This window comes from Penicillium bovifimosum (genome assembly GCF_028826915.1).
Source record: "Penicillium bovifimosum strain IBT 22155 chromosome Unknown utg000008l_segment0_segment0, whole genome shotgun sequence".
NCBI lineage: Eukaryota > Fungi > Ascomycota > Eurotiomycetes > Eurotiales > Aspergillaceae > Penicillium > Penicillium bovifimosum.
In genome coordinates, this window is record NW_026622717.1 from 1,714,905 (window position 1) to 1,736,929 (window position 22,025).

Below are 22,025 nucleotides of genomic sequence, written 5' to 3' on the forward strand. Positions count from 1 at the left end.
GTCATCATCAAATATCGTTTCCTAAGTGACAAGACAAATTCATCTGCCCCGGAGAGCAATACTTTGCCCTGAAGGAGGACCCACTGGCCGAAAGATTTCCCGGACGTCGTCAACGGGTCTACTACTTGCTATCCGAGCAGGGATGGGAATGAGTTGGAGAGTTGGCTGAGAAAAAAAATGGCTAAGAAGAAATGCTACGAAACTATGCAAAATACGTTCTCGCAACGAGAGCTTCGAAATACCCGGGCACATCAGCTTCAGGTTTTATATTCTACGTTCATTTCACTCCTTTTACATCTCAGCCAGGTCGGCTCTTCAACCCGACGACGCTTAAGATTTCAATTCAATATCTTTCCGCACACGTCGATATGTACAAAACATGGCTACGTATTTCATGACTAACTAATGCTCAGCAATTCCATTTCACCCTGGTCGTGTATCCTGCAACTCCAGAGGGGGTTTGACCGCCTAGCAGCCAAGGTTGATGGCTATTGACTGGTTAGCTGATATACATGAAGGGAAATAGACTGTAGACACTAACCATTGGCATAGAGGGCATAAGAGTCAGCGTTCATGACAGCATCCGCGCTGCTGAGGGCGGTCGCAGCGGAGTACCCGTATCCGAGGTCATCAGTTCCAGGGCTGTATGTGCCAGGAGCGTGGGTGAGCTCGTGCAGAGTGGTGGTTGCCTGATCCTGGGCGTGGCAGGAGCTGGCCAATGCCGGGAGGTAGGAATAGTAGATATCGCAGTTAGCGATCACGTTCAGAGATGGCAAGGTGTAGGCCAAAACGTTGGTCTCGCAGCTAATTGTATAAACCATGTAAGCCATGTATTCACATGAAAAGAACCAGAAGAGGAGCACTGACTATCCGTATTCATCTGAGCAGTAGTACTGGGTGGCTCCAGAGCTGGTTGAGCCGGCCTCCTTGGCCACAGCCTTGAGGCGAGCAGCCACAGTGTTGCGAACGCTGGAGCTGGTGGTCTTGAAATACTCGCTGAACCTAACAAATACCGTCAGTATGCTTGAACCCAGAGTATCGGATATGTACGCACTTGGAGGCAGAGCCAGAAGTGGCCGCAGTGGCAGCAGCGTTTGCGAGGCTGACAGTGTTCTTGAGAGCCTTCTCAAGTGCCGCCTTCCTGCTAGAATCGGAGCAAGTCTCCTTCGTGCGGCGGCTGAGCGGCTTAATAGCCTTAGCCACACGGGATGCCTTGACACCATCGACCTCGATCTTGAGGTCATTGGAGTTGTAAGGAATATAGCCAGTGACCTTGCCATCAACGACGATAGGAACTTGACCAGTTGAGCGAAGAGTCAGAGGGCCTCCGCTGGACAAGTCAGTGGTGGATGCAATGTCAAATTCATCCTCGAAGGTCTCTCCTGCAGCAAGCGAGGTGAGAGACTCCGGGCTGAGACCGTCGAGGACGAAGCGGCGCTTGACTCCCTCGAAGGTGACCTCGGCATCTTATCAAAAGTTAGCTTCGAGCTGATAATATCTAGACAGACTGTTCATACCATCCTTGAAGACGCCAACCTTCTTGACCGGGGCACTGTCACGGAAGAAGTTGAGGTGCACAAAGGTGACATCTTCTTTGCCAGCGTTCTTCACGACAGCCTTGATGCGGGTGTCACTGACACGGCTCAGGGTAATGTCAAGACCAGAAGCATCGCTCTCAACTGGCAAGGCATACGCATGCTGTGCGAGAGCTAGGACGGCGGTGGAAAGGGCAATAAGACGCATTGTGCTTGACGTTGAGAAGAAGATACTTGGTGGTCTGATGTTTTCAATGCTGCTGGAATGAAGACCTGAATTTGAGAAAGAACATCGGCTGCTTTATAGTTCGCTGAAAAGCCATCCCCACGAACGGTTTGAGTTGCCGCGGTTCCCACGCCGTGCCGCATTTTCATGCTCCGGCAATTGACCAAAGGAAAGGTCAAGCAAAGAGGGTGGTATCCTTCGTGAGACGACTAGGTCACGGACGGAGTTGACCTTGCATAGACCAGGGGAGACTCGCATGCACTCTGTCACTGGTTACAATTGCTTTGAGATAGGTAGATGCCCAGGGGAAAACCTGCGGGCAATTCTGTAACTGGCTGGAGATATCTCAAACAAGGGTTCATCCTGAGGAAACCCATCATGGATGTCGTCTTGGCCCGACGGAAACCCGCACTCCCCGAAGGGCTAATTGTAGCAAGTCGGTTGCCCGAAGGCTGCTGAACCGGCACTAGATCCCACATGGGTGGCTTGAACGAGGGGGCCTCCGATGTAACTCCTCACGATCGGTTCCCAAATGAAGCCACTGCGGCTAAGACAGTAAGGCTTCAAGCCACGGGGTCCACCGGACATATCCTTATGTTATGCACTTTGGTTGAGGCATAGAGTGGACTCAATGCAAGTCTGATAACCTAGGAGGATCAGTATGTTTGCGAGACTCTTAGGCGAGAAACCAAGGGTATCATGCTAGTAATTCACTTCAAAATTGTGTTATAATCATTCCAATTATCTCCGAAATGCCTGGAAAATGCCTGAATGTTTCGCCAAGCCTCTTGACCCTGCGTCCGTCAACGGACTCCGGTGCCAAGTAGCCAAGATACCACCTAAGACGGCGCCCAAGTCTTGACTGGAAACATAATGCTTATTGTCAGCCATACAGGGGCCATGTCGGATATAAAATCAAAATGAGGATTAGCAGAGGCTTAATCTTTCTGACGAATGACCCCTGAGGGCATGTCAGAGAGGGGAAGTGTTGTGCGGAAGACCGGGCGGGGGAAGGGCTGACTCTCTAACTTGGCATGGAGTTGCTCAGGTTGATTGGGCCACCTCATCTTGACTCAAAATGATCGACAATTTCAGTTATAAGGCGTGAGAACAATCAACAATCCTCTGAACCTCTGCACCCCCCACCTGATTCAATTCAATCCTTTCTACGTGTGTGATTTTCATATCTCAACCAAAGCTCATCACTATGGAGTCAGCCTTGAGTCTACAGGTCACCTTGGCCCCCCAGGCACCGATTTTGGAGGCACAAGCAGCATCTCCCCTACCGATCAAGGTCTCCGTTCACAATGCCGCTGAGTGGCCAGTCACCATACTGAGATGGGGTTCACCACTGGATCCTCAGGCCGGGGTTCTGGGAGTCTTCGAGGTGTCTGATACTACAGACCAACGGAAATTATCGCTTCCCACCATCATGGTGTCACGCAAGTTACCAGCCTCCGAGGCAGATCTCGTCGAGATACGAGCGGGTGAAACTTTGGACCTCACGGTCAAATTGCCGGTACCGGGTCTCGAAAAAGGCCATGACTATGCTGTGCGTGCACAGGGAACCTGGCATGCTGTGTGGCCGACTGAGTTATCGAGTATCACTACATCCCAACTCAAAGACAACGGGGGCGCAAATCGTGGAGACTTCCGTTCCAATGAGTCGCATGTGAAGATTGAATGAGCTTAGCGCTAGGGGAAACATGGAAGAAACGGACTTTGTGGTTTATGCTGGTTTGCTAGCTTCTATAGCTTTATTCAGCGATCTATGCGGGGTGTCGGTCTCGCGCAATGAGAGCAAATTGGACTATTCACACTGCGTCTACACCCGTTGAGAGTAAGGCAGCATCAGGGGTATTGGTGTCTATCCCCACCATTCTTATACTGTACAACCCTACAGTATCAATGTAGTATATGTGACCATCCGAGGTAGCAGAGAAGGACATCCGATTACATTCCGTTGTCAGAATGGCGGTAGCACCAGTCGCCCCTTATCTATCTGGTATTTGTACGTCCGTTTGTCTCCAACCTAACGACCTACCTTGACATTTCACGGCTACCTCTTTTGCTAAAGTCTTGCTTCGAAATTTGCCAACGTTCTACACTGACCCACGCTGACCATACATAATGTCTTCACCACGCACACCGAAGCCGAAAGAGGATGCACAAGCCGTGTTTCAAGTGCTGAAGGCGGGTGGCATTGCTATTCTCCCGATGAATGTCGGCTACGGAATCGTCGCAATTGACCCGGATGCACTGAAACGTATAGTCAATGTGAAACAGCGCCAATCTCAGAAGCGAAATGGAATGATCGGCAGCTACTCTCTGCATCAAGAAATTCATGTTCTTCCCCCGCAACAAGCTGGTATAGTCAAACTTTTGACTGTCGATTTGAGCATACCTCTGGGCGTTATTGCGCCATATCGCCCCGATCATCCCATTATTCGAAAACTCCCACCAGATGTGTTAGCACAAAGCGTTGTCGAGGATACTCTTGCAATGTTGATAAGCGGAAACACCTTGGTAGAGGAATTATCCCGACTTGCTGCTATAGAGGAACTGCCTCTATTGGGATCATCGGCGAATCTCACGGGCAAGGGAGCAAAGGGAGTGGTGGAGGACATAGAGCCTGAAGTCTTCAAGGCCGCGGACATAGTTGTTGACTACGGAAGACAGAAGTTCCAGTTCCCACGAGCCTCTTCTACTATGGTTGATTTCAGAACAATGAGAATAGTGCGTTACGGGGCTTGTTGCGATGTGGTGAGGGACGTTCTTCGCCGCTTTTGTAATATTAATGTCCCCGATGACCCTACAACGTTGGTTCCTTGAATAGCCCACTAAGATAAAATTATTTCATTGAATTGTTTAAAGCTGCACTCAAAGCATTGGTATTCTGTTGTAAAATTTCAAGTGTAGCTCACGATAACACCACGCTCGGTGACAGAAGACGAGGTAAGCACCTGGCCCTGATAGATATCCATAACAGTAGCGTTCGAGGGTCCGTAAGTGTGCGTGCCGTCTGAAGCCTCTGCATTTGTGAACGCCACAGTGCCAAAGTCGGCAAAGGGAGCCATTGCATTGTTCACCGTAAAGTCTTCCACAATCCATTCCGCATTGTACTCACAAAGATCGCCCCCAAGAGCATTGGGAAATATGTGAGACACATATTCACCAGTGGACAGGTTTTCAATGGTAGCAGTGCCGGAACTTTTAGATGTAGCATTAACTGCTACTCTGACCACATTCCCGGCAGATATCCGGATGTTGGGTGAAAAGTCATGGGCATAGTCTGGATACCATTCGTACCACGCATCATACGATGCAGTGCCTCCTTGAATACAAAAGGCGACACCCGTTTGGAGAATGGCCGTATTGCAGGTGTCACCATCGATGCCAACCCACGCAGAGGCACAGTAGTTCGTGTTGGGATCGGCACTTTTTGGAGATCGGGGGACAGGGACAGTAAAGTCTGCAGAGACCGAAATATATCCGGTACCAATAAGGACTGCACCAGCCCAGTTTGAGCTGTAAGTCTTCTGAGACGTTCCATTTGGATGAAGTACGTCTGATGTACCGGGGATATAAGGCCGGCTTGTGCGGCGCTCTTTTCCCGCGGATCGTCGGATCTCATGGCGTGTTTGGAATTCCTTGAGAGGAACCGCAATGACAGACGCGATGAGCAAGGCCACTCCGATGATTCTGGCAGGCGATTTCATTGCGACAACTTTTGGAATGAGATGGGCTTCCAAGGCTGGCGAGGTGAAGTATGAATATATCAGAAAGCAAATGGATGGAATCGATGTGAGCATCGACCCTGTCTTTGCGTTCAAAGCCGATAAATTTATATAGCATGGAACCTAGGTTTGATGCCATATCATAGTAGTGCTTGGCCAAAGATATCATCGCCCTCTGGTAACACAAGAAACAGATAGATCACTCTCAATGCGACATAGCTTCCATCTAGAGCGAGCACAGAGACTGCTCATAATCAACGCCCGATGCATCAGTACGACAAATCAGCAATATCCACAGGCTTAGAGCGAATGCACAGCCGTCCAAAGCCTAACTTCCAGAACGCGTGCCTTGCATAGTGTCACACTGCATGATTCTAGACAATGCCAATGTAGACATATAAACCGGCGAAGGTTACTCTGGTGCTTCCTTGATATGTCTGTCAGTAGAGAAATAGCCTATCTGAGGCTACAGATGTGACACACATGCAGATTATACCTGTTCCTCATGTGGTCCATGGATCAGCCCCAATCGCTCTCTGCATCCCATGGTTCCGGAGTAATAGAAACGACAAGTGGGTGTAGTCATTCACTCATGTCAAGTGTGAAATAGGAAGCGAAGAAGGCTGAAGCTTAGGTTAGGAGAAGCCCTAAGCTAAGTGGGGGCCCTAAACCAAATAAATGAGTCACGTGCAGCCTGCAAAAGCAGACCAAAAGCAAACTGAAAAAAGCATCTGGCATCACGTGTGTAAAGTTAATTTCCTTTGTTTTAAGGCACCTAACTTACGACTCGGACTGACTCGGAGGACTCCAAGATTCCTAACTAGTGCGTTTGCTGCCAACTGGACAGTTTTATCTACACCTTATCCCTTTCTGCGTTCGTCTTTGAGAAAATGCCATGACGACAACAACTCAGCTGAAGATGAGGAATTTATTCAGCAATCTACCCATCGAAGAATGTCAACAGCCACGGTGATTGGTTCACCGCCGGATCAGAGAACCTGCTATCTGACATCACCACAGAGGGCTGTTCTGTCCTCGCTCTTTTCATCCTCTTCCTTCAATGTTCAAGACATTTTTCTTCGACATAGTCACGGATGCCACCCAAGAGAGTGGCAATCATAGGCGCTGGCGCAGCTGGCATGTCATGCGCCTCTACCTTGGCTAAACATCCGGAATTTGCAGTGACTCTCATCGACATTGAGTCGTATACTGGCGGTCAAGCAACTTCGATCCCACTGAATGAATCCACACATGGAGCGAGTTGGTTAAATGATGGCGTTCAGGGGGGATCACAAATATTCCGACACACATTTCAATTCTTTCGTCAATACGGGCATGAACCTCAACCAGTCAAACTCCAAGTTGCTTTTGGCAAAGGCAAGGACTTTTGGACCAATGTCTTCCCGAGCCCTCTGGTCGATGAGCACTCGGCAGAAATAAAAAAGCTCTCCTGGGTTCTATCTTGTATCAAGTATTTGATGCCCATTCTTGGAATCATGCCGGTGAAGGTTATCTTGCGATTGTTTCGCTTCAGCGATGATTTCAGCAACAAAATGGTCTTGCCCCTTCTGGCCTTATTCTTGGGTACCGGGAATCAAACGCCGAACGTGTCCAGCGTTCTGTTGGAACGTCTATTCAACGACCCTCAGATGAAGCTCTGGGAGTATGACCCAGACACACTGTTACCAAACCTACCTATTATGTATACATTCCCGAACTTGAGCGACTTCTATCGTGACTGGACCGAAGACCTGCGCTCCAAGGGTGTTGGAATTCATCTCAATTGCCATCCCAGAATTCTGGAGCGAGGAAGAAACGGAGTTACACTGGAGCTTCAGGATCATGATCAGAATCAGACACCAGGACCTCTATCAACAGAGAACTTTGATGACTTGGTGCTATGCTGTCCTGCAGATGAAGCAAAGCGTCTCTTGGATCGGCACGCTACTTGGCGGGAGAAATATGTCTTAGGCGGCGTGAAGTTCTACAACGACATTACCGTTACCCATTCTGATTCGGAATACTTCCAACGAATTTTTGAAGGGCACTATGATCCAAAACTACGTGCCGAGCCCACCACTCAGGCAAGAAAAGAGCACATCAAATTCGCCGAGCAGCAGCCACTTAGTCAAAAGGATGGCTGGTTGGGATTTCGTCCGATGTACTATACTCATTCCTACGCATCTGATCCAGGCAAGATCGAAATGGGATTCAACTGCACTAATTATCAGCACCAATTTCGCGAGAATATGGGTGATAGGGAACGACCACCACTCCCAAGCCAGCAAGTCTTCCAGACAATCTTCCTGGTATGTGCAACCCTCCGATATCCACGACACCTCATGAATTTACAGTTTACACCATCAGAATGATCAAGAGAAAGACCTGTGGACATGGCAAGACATTGACCCATCCAAAGTAATTGCGTACGTGATTGAGTTCAACCTTCCAATGTTCCCTCCATGACAGACTAGTTTAACATCATGCAGCCGAAAGTGGTGGCATCAGTTCGGACACCGATGGCAACACTATCTTCGAGTGGTTCCTGGAATGTCCCTGATCAACGGCACCAACCGAACATTATATGCAGGTAGTTGGACGATGGTGGTGAGTCAACTCCATTCCTTGCGGCACCCATCTATAGAACTGATACCTATTTTGGTTGCAGAACATGCACGAGATCGCGTGCATATCCGGTATTGCAGCAGCGTATCAGCTCGGTGCCACTTATGAACCATTCGACGACTTTGCCGAGGACTCCTTTGCCAAATATTTGCTAGTCTGTCATGCATCGCGGTACAAGAGAGCAAAGAGAAAACGCACATGAAGCAAACAGATTGCCTTTGTATTCTGTTTATGTTCGCACTAATGTCCGGTGGAATACCTCACAATAGATATCGGAAACTCTCAATCTCGTGATCGGTCTTGTTAGACAGCTCATCCTGCAGTTCTTCCGTCTCGGTCAACTCTCTAGGTGATCCGTACAGCCTGTCCCGCCGACGGTTTTCCCACACGTAAAAGACATAGAGACAGGCTAAAAAGAAGACCCCAAAGGCCAGGCCTGCCATAGCGGCTTTGATACCCGTCTACTCGAGTTAGCAGTGAACAGATAACTGCTAGCCTTAAGAGCGGAGTACTGAGGTACTCACCGGATATGCGGGTTCTTCTGACGGAATGAAAAATTGGGGACCGGCAATGTTCCCAATACAGTACGCTGCAAACATGAGGGCGCTCACCGTGCTCTTCTTGGTAAACCCAGCCACGTTCGAGCTGATCAGACTGAGAGACAAAGGAATGTTGGCTGCGAAGACACTACCGAGGCAAAGACCAGTCATTTTGCCTGCCCGATTATCATCATCTACCTTCCAGATCAAGATCATACCAACCATCGACACCAGTGTGTTCACCATCATCATCAGAATGCGGGACTTCGGCACGACGGAGGCGAATCCTGTGGTAAGGAGGAGGAACACCAGCTGAGCGCCCCCAATAGGCATCTGGATCAGAAGAGCCTCCAGGCGAGGGAATCCGAAACCGGTGATGATGATAGCAGAGAAACTGGTGATACCACCATTGCAAAAATTGACACAGAGCGTGTAAAGAACCAAAAACCACGTTTGGAGGTCTTTGATCGCCATCAACACTTGGCCCCATCTGAACTTGCCTGTATCCAACACCCCGGTCTTGTTTTTCAAAGTCCTCTGGACAGCAATGGCTCGCTCATTCCGGTTCAGAAAGATAGCCTTTGCAGGCGAGTCAGGTAATGTGAAGAACAAGAGGATGCCGTAGGCAGATGTTACAGCGCCCAAAATCAAAAACAACAGTTGCCATTGGGCAATGCTTGTTACGTGGATATTGCCAATGCCGTAGGCAATTAGTCCACCGAGAAGGACAGCGATGGAATTACCGAAAAACCAGGCTGCCTGTCGTGCTGGTTGTTCGGCCCTTGTGTAGAACATTCCTGTGATCAGGGCAAAGCCAGGAGCGATTGATGCCTCTGTTAAATAATATTAGTGAGTTCGGCCATCGTCTGTTATAGGTACGCACCTCCAACGCCGAGGAAGAATCTAGCTGCCATTAAACCTCCCCAGTTCTTGCAGGCAGCATGAACCAGGAGGCAGCCACCCCAAATGAAAACAGCGCCGCTAAGGTATTTACCCAAGGGAAGCCTTTAGCCAAGAGTTAGCCTGTTCCTTTTGCGTCAATCTCCTAAACATACCTCACAACCAGATATGAACTCGGCCAACTCCATCCAAAATAACCGAAGTAGAAAATCGCCGATGCCCAATTATATTGATCTCCCACGAGACTCTAGGTTGAGAAGAATCGTTAATGCTTGTCCACGTGTAACAAAGGGTTTCCATCAGATCGATAAGAAAAGCCGCATACCAAGTCTTCTCGAAGGTTAAAAAGGGTCGCCTGACTGATTGCAAGTTTGTCGATATACTGCAGCATGTAGCAACCTCCCATGAGAGGTATTAAGAAGAAGTCCAGCTTCCTTAACACTTTTCTCTCCATCTCAGGGGTTGTTTCAACCTCAAGCACTTGTCCAAAATCCACATCACGAGCAGCAGAAGTTGCGTCAAGCTTGAGCATCTCTAGGTCCGGTTTGGTACCCTCGGACGGGACTTGTTGTTTTTCCATACTGGCCAAACGTAGACAAATAGTAGTGGATGAGCGTAGGTATCGGGTAGATATACGGTCAATGAATGCGAAGAAAGAGGTATAGTCGGTATAGTTGAGGTTGGTGTCAGGGACTAGAAGTTGGGTTTATATCATTTGACGACTCCCAGGGGTGTTATCTGCCTCCCAGGCACATAAGCCAAGTCCATTTAAATGAGTGATTGTGGCGACACCTGATAAACTGAATCATAGCTGATAGGGGAACATAAAGGTTCTCATTGCCGACAGCTATCGAGTCAGGATTACGTTTGATCGACCGAAAGTCTCCAAGAAAAAGGCGGGGTTGGATATCTGACTTTCCATCGCGGCAAGCTCAATGGCAATCATAGAGGAGGATGGTCATTTCTAGATGCCGATATCATTATCCATGAATCAGTCGGATATACCTAGCTGCTGTTGTTTGTATAAAGAAGGTGAGGAGCAGAGCTTGGCAACATAACATCGGCAGTCCAACCAATCAGATGGCCACGTCGGCAATGGGTCCCAAGGTTCGCCTTTTCATCGGCAACCCACTTCCCCACTTCACTATCAACTCGTCTTTGAGAATGGGAAGGAAGACACGATCATGCCCCAGTCAGAGTAAGGTTTACGGGTAAATGGTGGATACTCCCGCACGTGAAGAAGGTCGGGGGTTGACTTTGCTTAGCAAAATCCCCAAAAGAGGAGACAAGATAAGGGGCTGAACGATGATCCTTCTCAAGAGATCACCCCGGATTTAATCCGGCTGGGCAGATTGCCGAGGGCTGTCCCCAATATGATGACCCCGACATCGAATGATAACAAATTAGCAATGATAACGGTTATATTATGTGACTGTTGACGATTGCTTATCGCGCTAGTGATGTGTTGGAGTCGTGGCATCCGAAACAACGTTACAACCTTGGGAATCCTCGTTCTTCTCTTGGTCTCTCCCCGCACTTTATGATCGACAAATTTGGAAGCTGCCGAGTCCCACTTTCCGTCTGCTTTGTATATAAAGACGCATGATCATGCGCTGACTTCTGGGGGGATGATAATTAGCATTCATCTGATTCAATAATACACATACAATGGCTCTCCCTACCATCAATATCGAGGAAGTCAAGGCCTCTGTCGATGCCGCGCTGGATGAACTACAACAAGATTTGCGGAAACTGAACAGCCAGGTAGAGTCTTTGCATCTTTGTCGTCTTTCTTCTTTTTCCTCTGGCTAATGTTTGGACGGATATTGCTAGATCTGGTCCAATCCCGAGTTGGCTTATCAGGAGCACCGCGCTCATGACACAATTTGCGACTTCCTCGAACGTCAGGGGTTCACTGTTACTCGTCACGCCTATGGCCTTGACACCTCCTTCGAGGCCTTAAGTGGCAGTGGTGGACGATTGATCAATTTCAATGCTGAATATGACGCCTTGCCCGGAATTGGGCATGCCTGTGGGCACAATCTTATTGCGACCAGCAGTATCGCTGCGTTCGTTGCGCTGTCATTTGCCATCAACAAATTTGGTATTTCCGGGCGAACCCAGTTGCTGGGTACACCAGCCGAAGAGAATGGAGGCGGAAAGGCGAAATTGATTGATGCCGGGGCTTATAAAGGCGTCGACATCTCACTAATGGCGTAAGAATTTCCTTACGAACAAGCTCCTTTTCCGCTTGCTGACTTTAGTTGAAGTCATCCTGGACCGAAGAAACTCTTCCCTGACCAGGAGCCATCGGATGGCATCGCGGGAACTCTTATGAATGCCCGCAAGAATATCCACTGTGAGGCGTCCGATCGATATTCTTCTTGGGGCCGACTGACACATCTTGTAGGCGAATTCACCGGTCGGAACGCTCACGCTGGTGGGAATCCATGGGAAGGGATCAATGCTCTCGATGCTCTAGTCTCAGCTTACAACAATGTGGCTGTTCTTCGACAACAAATGCTGCCGGATCAGCGTATTCATTGTGCTTTCTTGGACACACCCAAGGTAGCTAACGTGATTCCGGATTATACAAAAGCTTTCTGGCAGGTGCGGAGTCCAACCTTGAAAGGATTGAATACTCTGATGGGTAAGGTGCGCAACTGTATTGAGGCTGGTGCGTTGGCCACTGGATGCCAGGTCAAAATTTCCGAGTAGGCAACCCTCTGTCCAAGTGCCTGATGGGAGTGGTGCTGATTTGCTTCGAGGGATGAACTCTACACCGATGTCCGATTAAATGACACACTCTGTGAGCGTTATCATGTTCACATGGGGCGATATGATCGACATGTGCTGAAGCGCCATGACAAGGTCCTAACAGGATCATCTGATATCGGTATGTGGCTTGTATCATGTCGCCTCGACAGGGCTAACGAGATATCAGGCAATGTCAGCTATGAGACTCCCACGCTCCATACAATGTTCGCAATCCCTGCTCCTGCAACTTCATTCCCCCATCACCCTACCTTCGCAGCCGCAGCCGGAACAGACGAGGCTCATACCGAGGCATTGATTGTTGGGAAGTCTTTGGCCTTGATCGGATGGGACATGGTTGCAGACGATGCTTTGTATGGCACTGCCAGCCGCCAATGGAAGGAAGAAATTGCGCGGGAGGATTAGGAGATCTCAGATATTCAATCATCACATACGACTCAGGAGGTCGTCCACGGGCATCCTTGGTTGCCTCTTATGCAATAGTTTGAGATTGGTACTTCCAGTCAATTCATCCTCGCAGTAGCAGTCGACAGACGCGCCAATCGTGAGTAATTATCTCCACGCTATAAGCCTATAACCCAGTTACCCAGGGGCAATGTGCATGTTCGGTCTCAAAAGACACAAAAAGAGAACCTTGGAAATTGCCTACACGTAGACGTAGATAGGTACTAGGATACCTGCATGATGATCTGCATCATCTGGAGTCGTGATAATGAATAAAGGTCACTTGATTTTCCTCAACACTTAAGAAGGCAAGGGCGCGTTCAGAAAAGGAAACTGCCATGATGCGATGCGTCGATCCGTCCCGGGGTGGATCCCGGGGGCCGGGGTACCGGGGTAGGTGAAACTCACGTGATTCAATTGACTAAGCACCCCGCGTTATCTTATCGGCTTCGGCACTGAGATCGCGTAGTATCCGACTTGAATCACTCTTCTAACTTGTTGTCTTCGATCTCTCCATGTCTACAGGTTGATCCCTGCTAGTTCAAGTGCGGGGGACTGCTCCTCTATGTCAACGCAGGGAGTTGGGCGTAATGGCCCGCGTTCGAAAACGGGTGGGACATCTATCAGCTTCCCTCCAACACTCGGCCCAACTAATGCAATTCACTTCCCTGTAGGCTGTAGTACTTGCCGCCGTCGGAAGGTTAAGTGTGGCGAAGAAAAGCCCACTTGTGCCCGCTGTGCATCTTTGCGCCTCAATTGCGAATGGGGTGTCCCGGTGAAGCACGGACGAAGCACTCTAGTCCGGCACCTACAACCTGCACCGAGAGCTCCTGAACAGACCCCTTGGCCAATGCCCGAGGCCGGACCTCCAATCGATTCCCATTCCGATGATCTTCTCACGTTTCTGTCACCAGTCTCATGGGCGGAAGACATTCTTCCTTTTGACACCTCCCACTCAGCCCCAACGTTGTCCCCCTTATACCCTTCATTGAACTTCAATACCGCGTGCGGTAATTCATTGACGCTCAGCTCTCTTGATCGCCAATACTTCCAGTACTTTCCATCTTCATCACTTGTCTTTTACTATATGAAAGGCTGGAGATGGAGTAGCCTGTGGTGAGCCTCCAATCTTGCGGGCAAGACATGCGGTTACTATCCTCTGCCCGGTACTTCAGGAGTGCACTCAGCTAATCAGATACGCGGAACGGATAGCTATCTCTACCAAGGCCCAGCTGCATCGAATAGGATCATCATGCGGATGCTATTGGCGCTCGCTGCCTGCGATATGCATCGCAATGGGTTGGCTGTAGGCTCTCAAGATCACGGACGGTACCACTACAGTCAAGCGGTCAAAGAATTCAGGCAACTCCTTGAAACGCCGCGCCAGGTCTCATTGCATGATATAGAGATGGTCTTTGCCACTGTATTCTTAATGATAGCTTGGGAATGGCAGTTCGGACACTCCATGCGCCATGTAAGGATTGATCCCAGATACTGATTGGTCCACCCTGGAATTTTCGTTGTTGGCTAACGGGCCCATAGCTTCAGCTTCATCTTCAGGGGGTACGATCACTCTTAGAATCACACCCACAACTGTTTCGCATCAAGGATGTAACCGATATACTGTTATCCCCTGAAACCAACAACCCGTCGAATGGGACTGAGAGCATGGCTAAGGTCTCCTTCATTCCCGAGCAGTTCTTACTGTGGGTATTGTGAGATCTTTATTCGCCTTCGGTTATAAGCCTTCAACTGACAAAAAACAGATATATTGACGCCAGTTGCCGTCCCATTGGTCTTACCGAATCACTGAATGACTATGTCATACAATCTGGGAATCCTGCTCTGCAGCCGGACCATCTTCATCGGTGTGCTCGTTTATGGGGACGATGTTTCTGGGGCGGGCGCTATCCCGACGAAGAAGTACTGGATGATATCGAAAATTATAGAGCCCTAGAGCTTTTGCATGCAGGATATTCTCTACGCCATCGAACCTGGAAAGCTCTAATAGAGTCTGCGACTGGCACTGCTGATTCCGCAGAAGCCCTCTTCAGTGAAATTCTTGCGATCCGAGATGTTAGTATATGTAATGTCCATTATTGAGACCTCGCTGATTGAGTTAGAAATTTGCCGACCTCTTCATCACCGCGAAGTTTGCCGGTAGTGTCTCCAACCGACGGACGGTCAATACAATATACCTGGCAGTTTCCACTTTCTATGGCCAAGTCCTACTTCATCGTCGGCTTCTCTGTGTCAATGATTTACCAGCAGGCATCCACCAACAAGCTACAACCGGAATTATTGACATCTCTCAGAAGCAATTCATGACTGATCCGAAGCACCTTTTTCGACTACACTGGCCTCTATTGATGGCAATTATTGAGACCAGCGATGCATTGCACCAACAATGGCTCCGAGACCGTCTGTGGGAACTACGCGACTTCCACTCCGAATTTTGTTGGGCATATGAGGTAGCAGAGCAGATCTTAGCCCAACAAGATCTGAGCCGGGGACGGTACGTCAATCTGGCCAACGTGTTGCTAGATCGATTCCATGCGCAGTAATGTCCACATTGTATATTTGATTCAACATTGATACATCGGCACTAACCTATGCCCGTCTGATGAACTACGTCGCTGGCGTGCCGCTCTATGTTGTTTGCTGTCTTTCACCACTGTAGACCCTCCCCATCACCCCGACTGCGCCGGCAATGGATCCATTGGTCAATGCACCCGACATGTTCCTGATGCCAGAGATATTATCCATCGTCAGGTGGAGACTCCAATACGGGAGAGGTTTAGCCGACTGGCATCTACTGTGGCCTCCACCACCATTCTGGGCCTCGACCATGCTATGCTGGACATCTTTGCTCAATCGCTTCAATTCTGATTTACTGGAGAGTATGGGCAGTGGTAGGAATTGTCTGCTACTAGAGTGAAGGATATGTATTCGAACGATGGCCTTATGGCCTTGTGAGAAGCACTATTACCTATTTACAACCCCTGCCTGTACTTCTCCATTTAAACCTTCCACACATGGAGCCCGCTGAATATTACAGTCTGCTGATTTTAGGAATAGATATTCGATTATCAGGAATCGGACACCTATAATCCATGGACCTTAGCTGTCAGGCCTGCATATTCGCCGCTGAGCAACCTACGTTTGCCGCTTGAGGAATCCAGCGAAAAAATTGCCAATTTCTGAATAATCAGATAGATCCACAACGGCGGAGACATCTAGGTATCCGAAAGTGTCAGTCACGTATAAATGGTCTTGGTTTCGGATCGTGGCTCACATTGGTCTGGCCGAACAATGACGATAGCTCCCTGCGCCGGGTCAATGCCGAGATGTTCGTATACATGGCCATGGCCGTGATTATAGCTTTCGTCGTCGTAATAAATCTTGTGTAGATCTAGACATTTCAGGTTAGAAACCATTGGTCAGATTCAAGAGTCTAGAGAGGAACTGCACCTCTTATTTGATTCTTCCCAGAGACGGGGTAAAAGCACTCGGGAATCTGCTCCAACTCCACACTGTGACGCTTTCCATGACCGACCAAGATTGTCTCGATAAGGCTATCGATATATTGGTTCTTGGGCGTGAAAGCTCTAATGGGCCCATCGGTTGCGGTCAGATATTCTCCCAGCTACTCGAAAGCGTTAGGTCAAAATGTCCAGATGCATCATGAAAGACGAACCTTTTTGAGCCTTGAGCGACTTTCAGGTTCACTCAGGTCACCGGCGAAGACCATGATACGCCATCGGCCGTCAGACTTGAGAGACCTCATGAGCTGCTGCGGTTTTGAGTCACAGAGCCTCACGACTTGTGCGCTAGGCAGCCGCATGCCAACAACCACGTTGGAGGCGAGCTTGGCCGATTCCAATGTGGTGGTAATGGGCGAAACTTCGTACTTCGCCGTTAAACCGGCCGTGTATTTACCTGATTTGATAAAGCCTTCTTGGAACTCGGCAGGAGAGGTTGCAGCTCCGGAAGAGAACAGCTTCGAAAAATAACGGTCGAACTTGATCAGGTCAATGGCAACCTGTTGACGTTCCAGGACGTAAGTCTCCAGAAGCGAGGGACTGGCCAGACCAGTCAAGACTTCTCCAAGCTTCCAGCCGATGTTGTAGCCATCCTGTAAGCTGACATTCATGCCTTGACCGGCTTTTGGAGAGTGAGTGTGACAGGCATCACCAGCCAGGAAGACTCGGTTATCCTTGTGGAAGAAATCGGCATGACGCTGGCCAATCGCGTATGCTGACCACCAGACTGTCTCGGTGAAGTCAACCTTGTAAGGGTGGAAGATGTTTTGTGCTTGGGCCTGCAAACTCTCCAGCGTTACCTCCTTGGGTTTCGTTCCTGGAGCAAGCTCAACATAGAATCTTGTCAGGTTGTCATTCTCTCCTTCGCGGGGGATGATCAAGATATTGCCTGAAGCCGAACGAATGGTGGACTTTTTGCGGATATCAGGGAAGTCAGTTCTGGGCACCATATCCATGACACCCCAAATGGCATCACTGCTGTCTCCAATCATTTTGTAACCGAGGGCTTTGCGGACAATGCTGTGTGCCCCATCACAGGCCTGGAGAGTTGGAGTCAGTGACTATGAAGGGGTTTGGCACTTGAAGGATAAGTAACACGCACCAATGCATATTTGGCTGCAAACACTTCTATCTTGCCGTCCTTTTCAGCGGTAATCTTCACGGGGTAGGCGTCATGATCTCCAACAGAGGCGCGATCAACCGTCACATCGGTCACGTTGTAACCATAGTCGATTTGCTGATCATTGTGTCTCTGCATCAGCTCGATGAGTAGGCCGTTGATCCGTGCCTGATTCAGGATCAGATGAGGCTGGTGTGATAGACCAGGCTGGGTATCTGCCGTTCGCCCTGTGCGCTTGATGCAGCCTGCACCATCGTCGGCCCAGAAATTCACCTCAGAGACGTGATAACCTTCACGAAGGAGCTCTTCTCCAACCCCAAAGCTTTCAAAGATCTCCACTGTGCGACATTGGACGCCATCAGCTTGGCCCATCTTCATGGGACCCCCCGCCGTTCGAGTACCTTGCACCGCACACCATACTTGGCGAGCCAGGTAGCAGCACAAAGGCCAGCAGAGCCGCTGCCGCAGATAAGAACCTCGACTTTTTCCATTTTGAGGGTATAGAAATTGAGGTCAAGGACATGCATCCAACCATATATGGTGAATGCGGGATGCGATCCGAGATGCAATCCGGGATTCAATCCGTTGTTCGGGATCTGTTCCGGAAGGCGATTGCAGGAGCCGCGGCTTGCGGCTTTTCTCCGTTCTTATTGCCGTTCTATATCGAGCGGGCTAACTCCGGTTTTAAATTCATCCTCTGTTGTTTTCTATGGAGGAGGGAGCGAAAACAGTTGATCGGGTTAGCTCGTGGTCTTCTGCTGAATCTCTACATGTATTGTGCCGCAGACATCGTGTTTCTCAAAGAATGTGATCATAGAAGGGCTACTTTCTTCGTTCTTCGCATTCAAACCCAAGGCGTATGCATCATTAAATCTGGTCTAAATCATTATATAATGCTCATCCTTCCCAAAATACCAAACCGAACGCCAGCGCCGGTGCAGAAATCGGATCACATCTTACAGGAAGTATTCGCTGCGGCCTGGCCGTGAGGTAGGGACATGCCGCTGGTCATCACTAACCGCACTGAACAGCTTGAACGTGGGTTTAAGATCTTCTCCGATTTCACAGACCGAGGCCAGATTACCGCATCGGTAGCAGTAGTTTGGCGCACTCCATACGGTGACGACGTTTTGGTTGTCGAAGTGATATTTGTAGCCCTCGTTGACCAACTGATGAGCGCGTGCAATTAACGAGAGATCATTGACATGGCAGAACTCGTCGGCAACTCGATCACCGAACAACCATCCTGAAGAAGTTTTATCAGTTATGTGCGTTGCGAACATAACTTGGACGATGCTTACCTGCTCCTCGCGGACTGACAGCCCACGTCTCCACATCATCTGGATCAGACCAAACGAGATCACAGAAGGCACCCTCGTGGGGAATCTCCTGTGCACGGGCTACCACGCGGACTTGGTCCAATGTGCGAATTTCAGGGCTTAAGCCGCCGTGAACGCATAGCACCTTACCGTCGATGATAGCGCCCAATGTCATGAAATCAAAAACCTGACAACAAGCCTTCCACACCGAAGCACTGCCATATTTTTGGAAACATTCATCATAAAAACCGTAGACTTGCGTGATTTGGCGCGATTCGTGATTGCCACGGACCAATGTGACTCGGTCGGGATACCTATAGTACAACCAAGTCAGCAATGTGCACGGTATGGCAATCACACCAACGGCCACACTCACTTTGCTTTGAGGCAGAGCAAAAGCGTTAATGTTTCCAAACTGAAATATCCACGATCCACATAGTCTCCTAGAAATACGAAGTTGCGGTTTACTTGAATGTCGGTGGATGTATTGCTGCCCGATCGACTCCGCGAATTGGTATCTTCCTGTTCATCATTGGGGTTCGCGGTGGGACCGCGAAGCTTGCGGTTTTGGAGGTCTGAGATGTTTGATGGGGGTTCGATATCGGTCGAGGTAATAACGGAGGTGGAGGTTTTCGGAGGATCCAGTTCTGTGCCGTCGGGCATTCCCCCAGAGACTCGAAAGAGTTCCAAGAGGTCGTAAAATTGCCCGTGAATATCACCGCAGACTGTAACGGGTGTCGATACTGGTTGGATGTTGGACTCTGTGAAGAGTCAGTATGGGCGAGCAGAGGTGAACTCGGTCAGCACTTACCTTCCATCATGTATTCTTTCACAATATCACAGAGCTGCTTCATTTGCGACTCCGATAGGTACTTGCAATCCTTCGCAGCCTCCAGCCACTCGTCGGGCCCCGCATCGCGCCTGAGTTTGGCAGGACCTGGTTGAGGGATCTTGCTCTCAGGCATGATGAAAAAAAGTAATCAAGAAGAGAAATGAGAGAAATACCGAGAGACTGAGAGGCCGAGTGAAGGACTTGAGTTGGATGAAAAATCACAGGTTGGTGTTTCCCCGCAAGTCGAACTTCGCCCTTGGCCGCCTTCGCCCGCCGAACTGCACTTGCTTCTCGACTGTCTCTTTAAGTAACGTCAATCTGACAAAGAGAAGGAGTTGGCTGTCAATACAGATCATATGACTTATACTGTATTTTATGCACATCTTGAAATCAATCTGGTTGCTAACATTTGTCTTATGGCGTGCAGGATACGAAGACACCCCCTTATCAGCTTCCGGTCAACCTCTACATCCAGTGACACCCACGCGCCCTTAAGCACCATAGTTCTGGGCTCGCAATTCAGATTCGGCATTGAAGGGAGCAAACGAGAGCATATGACGCGTTCGGTTGCATATATCACAATAAGCCATCTTGTGCCATCCCTAGCAAAGCGTGAAACACATGGATAGTTACGGCCATCTGTCCCCATGAAGAGACCTTACGATGGACAATTTCGGTCATAGATCACCATCAGATTCATCAGTCGTTTCCCTGCATACCCTAGGGACCAAAATCTATTTATACATCACCGATAGAAATGCAATCAACCATCTATCTTGCTCAAGAACTCAGTCACAACTTTTGCAAATGCCACAGGCTGCTCCACCATGGGAAGATGGCCTGCACGCTCGATGATCTTGAGCTCGGCGCCACCACGCAGATCATCCGCCATCTTCTGCATTGTCTGCGGCAAGACACCATCGTGAGCTCCAGCTACGAACAAACCCGGCACAGTGGCCGAGGCCATGCGTTCGCGGATATCGTATGCACAAAGGGCTTGCACGCTATGGGCAAATCCCTTCAAGCTGTTGATGCGCACAGCTTCCTTGACGCGCGCGAGGACCTCGGGCTGGGTCTCGTATGACTCGGGCACGAACCATCGACGAGTAGTGACCTCCGCCAGCTCCTCTCCGACGATGGGCTCCTTGGTTTCCGGATCGACCGACCCTTCTTTCTCGCAAATGGCCACACGGTCACCCCATGCCTTGCGGTTGGACTCCGGGGCGGAGGAGTTTGTGTCGCATGCGATGAACGCTCCAACGCGCTCGGGGTAGAGGAGAGAAGTATTCAGGGCGGTTACACCACCCAGACTGACGCCGATGACACGTGCGGCCTTGGGGGGCACGCGCAGAGCTTCCAGCAGCGTAGCCAGATCAGAAGCTAGCACGTCAATATTGACAGGCTGCTCGCCGCTCTCCGAGCGGCGGCCTCGGGTCAGATACCGCAGGACACGGTAGCGCTGGTTCTGCTTTTGAGCGAAGAAGGCGTCAACGAAACGATCCCAGATGTTCCAGTTGACTAGGATGGAGTTGCTGAGCACGACGACAGGCGCATAGGGGTCGGTGCTACCTTCCAACCGGTAAGGGAGTTCAACACCATCAGATGTAGTGACGAAGGACTCGACTGCCGGACGGGAAGGTGAGGGGAATGTACGGGTGCGACCATCGTTGGAGTTCCAAGGTCCTACAACATCTGGGGCAGCCAACGCAGTGAGCTCACGGGGAGCCGGACCAAAGGTGTAGTACCACTCATAAACACGACGTTTCTTCGAGGTGACTACCTCGCTCATGAGACGCGATCCCCATGGTGTATTCATGGCGGCCTTGTGGGCATCGCCTCCCAACCCATTGACGGGAGCATACTCGTAGAGGGTTAGCGATTCCCGTGGGGCGGAATCAATTGCCGCAGTGACAAAACGGCGACTCCGACGCCATCCAGGTACGCGGGAGAGCATCTCGAAATGTTCTTCGCGGTACCATTTGTCCAAATCGGCTTGTTTGGCGGGATCCGGGTGGGTGGCCACCCGGACGGCGATGAGAACGCTGCCCCGGGTCTCGGCATCTGTGTCGGCTCGATCTTCCAACGGGCGAAAGTCGGGACTGCTGCGCTCATCCACCAGATCATACAAAAAACGGCCCACGTCAATTTGGGCCATGGTCTTTTTCTCCCGGTCGGTCTTGATCAGGTCGGTTCTCAGGTCCAAGTAGGTCTTGCGGGTTAACTCGTCCATATCGGTAATATCGTACAAAGCCACATACTCGGGCTGCTCGCCATCGGTCGCACGGAAGCGAAAGCCATTGGTGACGAAGGGCAATCGTAAACGCAAAGGTCCATGTTCTGTGTTATACCAGTCATGGAATTGACTGTCTGGCAGCGAGCTCTTGGGCTGCATGGTGACGTAGAGAAGACCGGGAGTAGGCATGGTGAGGAC

At 49.9% G+C, this 22,025-nt stretch overlaps 11 protein-coding genes across 11 annotated transcripts; 5 read left to right on the top strand and 6 right to left on the bottom strand.

Moving 5' to 3' along the window:
- Nucleotides 1-536: 536 nt before the first annotated feature.
- On the bottom strand, nucleotides 537-1,743 carry mep20 (uncharacterized protein; the record flags this gene model as incomplete). Its single annotated transcript, XM_056671072.1, has 4 exons — nucleotides 537-804; nucleotides 868-1,002; nucleotides 1,055-1,466; nucleotides 1,518-1,743. The coding sequence occupies 4 exons, from the start codon at nucleotides 1,741-1,743 to the stop codon at nucleotides 537-539; spliced, it is 1,041 nt and encodes a 346-aa protein (XP_056517445.1).
- A 1,225-nt stretch (nucleotides 1,744-2,968) lies between these two features.
- On the top strand, nucleotides 2,969-3,448 carry N7515_010330 (uncharacterized protein; the record flags this gene model as incomplete). Its single annotated transcript, XM_056671073.1, has 1 exon — nucleotides 2,969-3,448. The coding sequence occupies one exon, from the start codon at nucleotides 2,969-2,971 to the stop codon at nucleotides 3,446-3,448; it is 480 nt and encodes a 159-aa protein (XP_056517446.1).
- A 443-nt stretch (nucleotides 3,449-3,891) lies between these two features.
- On the top strand, nucleotides 3,892-4,593 carry N7515_010331 (uncharacterized protein; the record flags this gene model as incomplete). The annotated part of the gene is made up of 1 exon (XM_056671074.1): nucleotides 3,892-4,593. One exon carries the CDS (start codon nucleotides 3,892-3,894, stop codon nucleotides 4,591-4,593), a length of 702 nt encoding a protein of 233 aa, XP_056517447.1.
- A 77-nt stretch (nucleotides 4,594-4,670) lies between these two features.
- Nucleotides 4,671-5,480, bottom strand: N7515_010332 (A4/G1 family peptidase; the record flags this gene model as incomplete). The annotated part of the gene is made up of 1 exon (XM_056671075.1): nucleotides 4,671-5,480. The coding sequence occupies one exon, from the start codon at nucleotides 5,478-5,480 to the stop codon at nucleotides 4,671-4,673; it is 810 nt and encodes a 269-aa protein (XP_056517448.1).
- A 1,112-nt stretch (nucleotides 5,481-6,592) lies between these two features.
- On the top strand, nucleotides 6,593-8,325 carry N7515_010333 (putative flavin-containing amine oxidasedehydrogenase; the record flags this gene model as incomplete). The annotated part of the gene is made up of 4 exons (XM_056671076.1): nucleotides 6,593-7,807; nucleotides 7,866-7,924; nucleotides 7,988-8,105; nucleotides 8,167-8,325. 4 exons carry the CDS (start codon nucleotides 6,593-6,595, stop codon nucleotides 8,323-8,325), a joined length of 1,551 nt encoding a protein of 516 aa, XP_056517449.1.
- A 58-nt stretch (nucleotides 8,326-8,383) lies between these two features.
- Nucleotides 8,384-10,142, bottom strand: N7515_010334 (uncharacterized protein; the record flags this gene model as incomplete). Its single annotated transcript, XM_056671077.1, has 5 exons — nucleotides 8,384-8,584; nucleotides 8,648-9,495; nucleotides 9,546-9,667; nucleotides 9,718-9,809; nucleotides 9,888-10,142. The coding sequence occupies 5 exons, from the start codon at nucleotides 10,140-10,142 to the stop codon at nucleotides 8,384-8,386; spliced, it is 1,518 nt and encodes a 505-aa protein (XP_056517450.1).
- Nucleotides 10,143-11,230: 1,088 nt separating this feature from the next.
- On the top strand, nucleotides 11,231-12,742 carry N7515_010335 (M20 family metallopeptidase; the record flags this gene model as incomplete). Its single annotated transcript, XM_056671078.1, has 6 exons — nucleotides 11,231-11,326; nucleotides 11,396-11,778; nucleotides 11,833-11,921; nucleotides 11,973-12,276; nucleotides 12,331-12,458; nucleotides 12,507-12,742. 6 exons carry the CDS (start codon nucleotides 11,231-11,233, stop codon nucleotides 12,740-12,742), a joined length of 1,236 nt encoding a protein of 411 aa, XP_056517451.1.
- A 604-nt stretch (nucleotides 12,743-13,346) lies between these two features.
- N7515_010336 (Zn(II)2Cys6 transcription factor) lies at nucleotides 13,347-15,345 on the top strand (the record flags this gene model as incomplete). Its single annotated transcript, XM_056671079.1, is given in 5 exon segments — nucleotides 13,347-13,887; nucleotides 13,903-14,255; nucleotides 14,324-14,491; nucleotides 14,633-14,857; nucleotides 14,905-15,345. 5 exon segments carry the CDS (start codon nucleotides 13,347-13,349, stop codon nucleotides 15,343-15,345), a joined length of 1,728 nt encoding a protein of 575 aa, XP_056517452.1.
- A 592-nt stretch (nucleotides 15,346-15,937) lies between these two features.
- N7515_010337 (putative phenol 2-monooxygenase) lies at nucleotides 15,938-17,934 on the bottom strand (the record flags this gene model as incomplete). The annotated part of the gene is given in 6 exon segments (XM_056671080.1): nucleotides 15,938-16,017; nucleotides 16,077-16,193; nucleotides 16,253-16,427; nucleotides 16,479-17,363; nucleotides 17,426-17,844; nucleotides 17,859-17,934. The coding sequence occupies 6 exon segments, from the start codon at nucleotides 17,932-17,934 to the stop codon at nucleotides 15,938-15,940; spliced, it is 1,752 nt and encodes a 583-aa protein (XP_056517453.1).
- A 465-nt stretch (nucleotides 17,935-18,399) lies between these two features.
- sitA (TOR signaling pathway phosphatase SitA) lies at nucleotides 18,400-19,727 on the bottom strand (the record flags this gene model as incomplete). The annotated part of the gene is made up of 4 exons (XM_056671081.1): nucleotides 18,400-18,689; nucleotides 18,745-19,076; nucleotides 19,139-19,523; nucleotides 19,574-19,727. 4 exons carry the CDS (start codon nucleotides 19,725-19,727, stop codon nucleotides 18,400-18,402), a joined length of 1,161 nt encoding a protein of 386 aa, XP_056517454.1.
- A 630-nt stretch (nucleotides 19,728-20,357) lies between these two features.
- N7515_010339 (putative alpha/beta hydrolase) lies at nucleotides 20,358-22,016 on the bottom strand (the record flags this gene model as incomplete). Its single annotated transcript, XM_056671082.1, has 1 exon — nucleotides 20,358-22,016. One exon carries the CDS (start codon nucleotides 22,014-22,016, stop codon nucleotides 20,358-20,360), a length of 1,659 nt encoding a protein of 552 aa, XP_056517455.1.
- Between the last annotated feature and the right edge of the window lie 9 nt (nucleotides 22,017-22,025).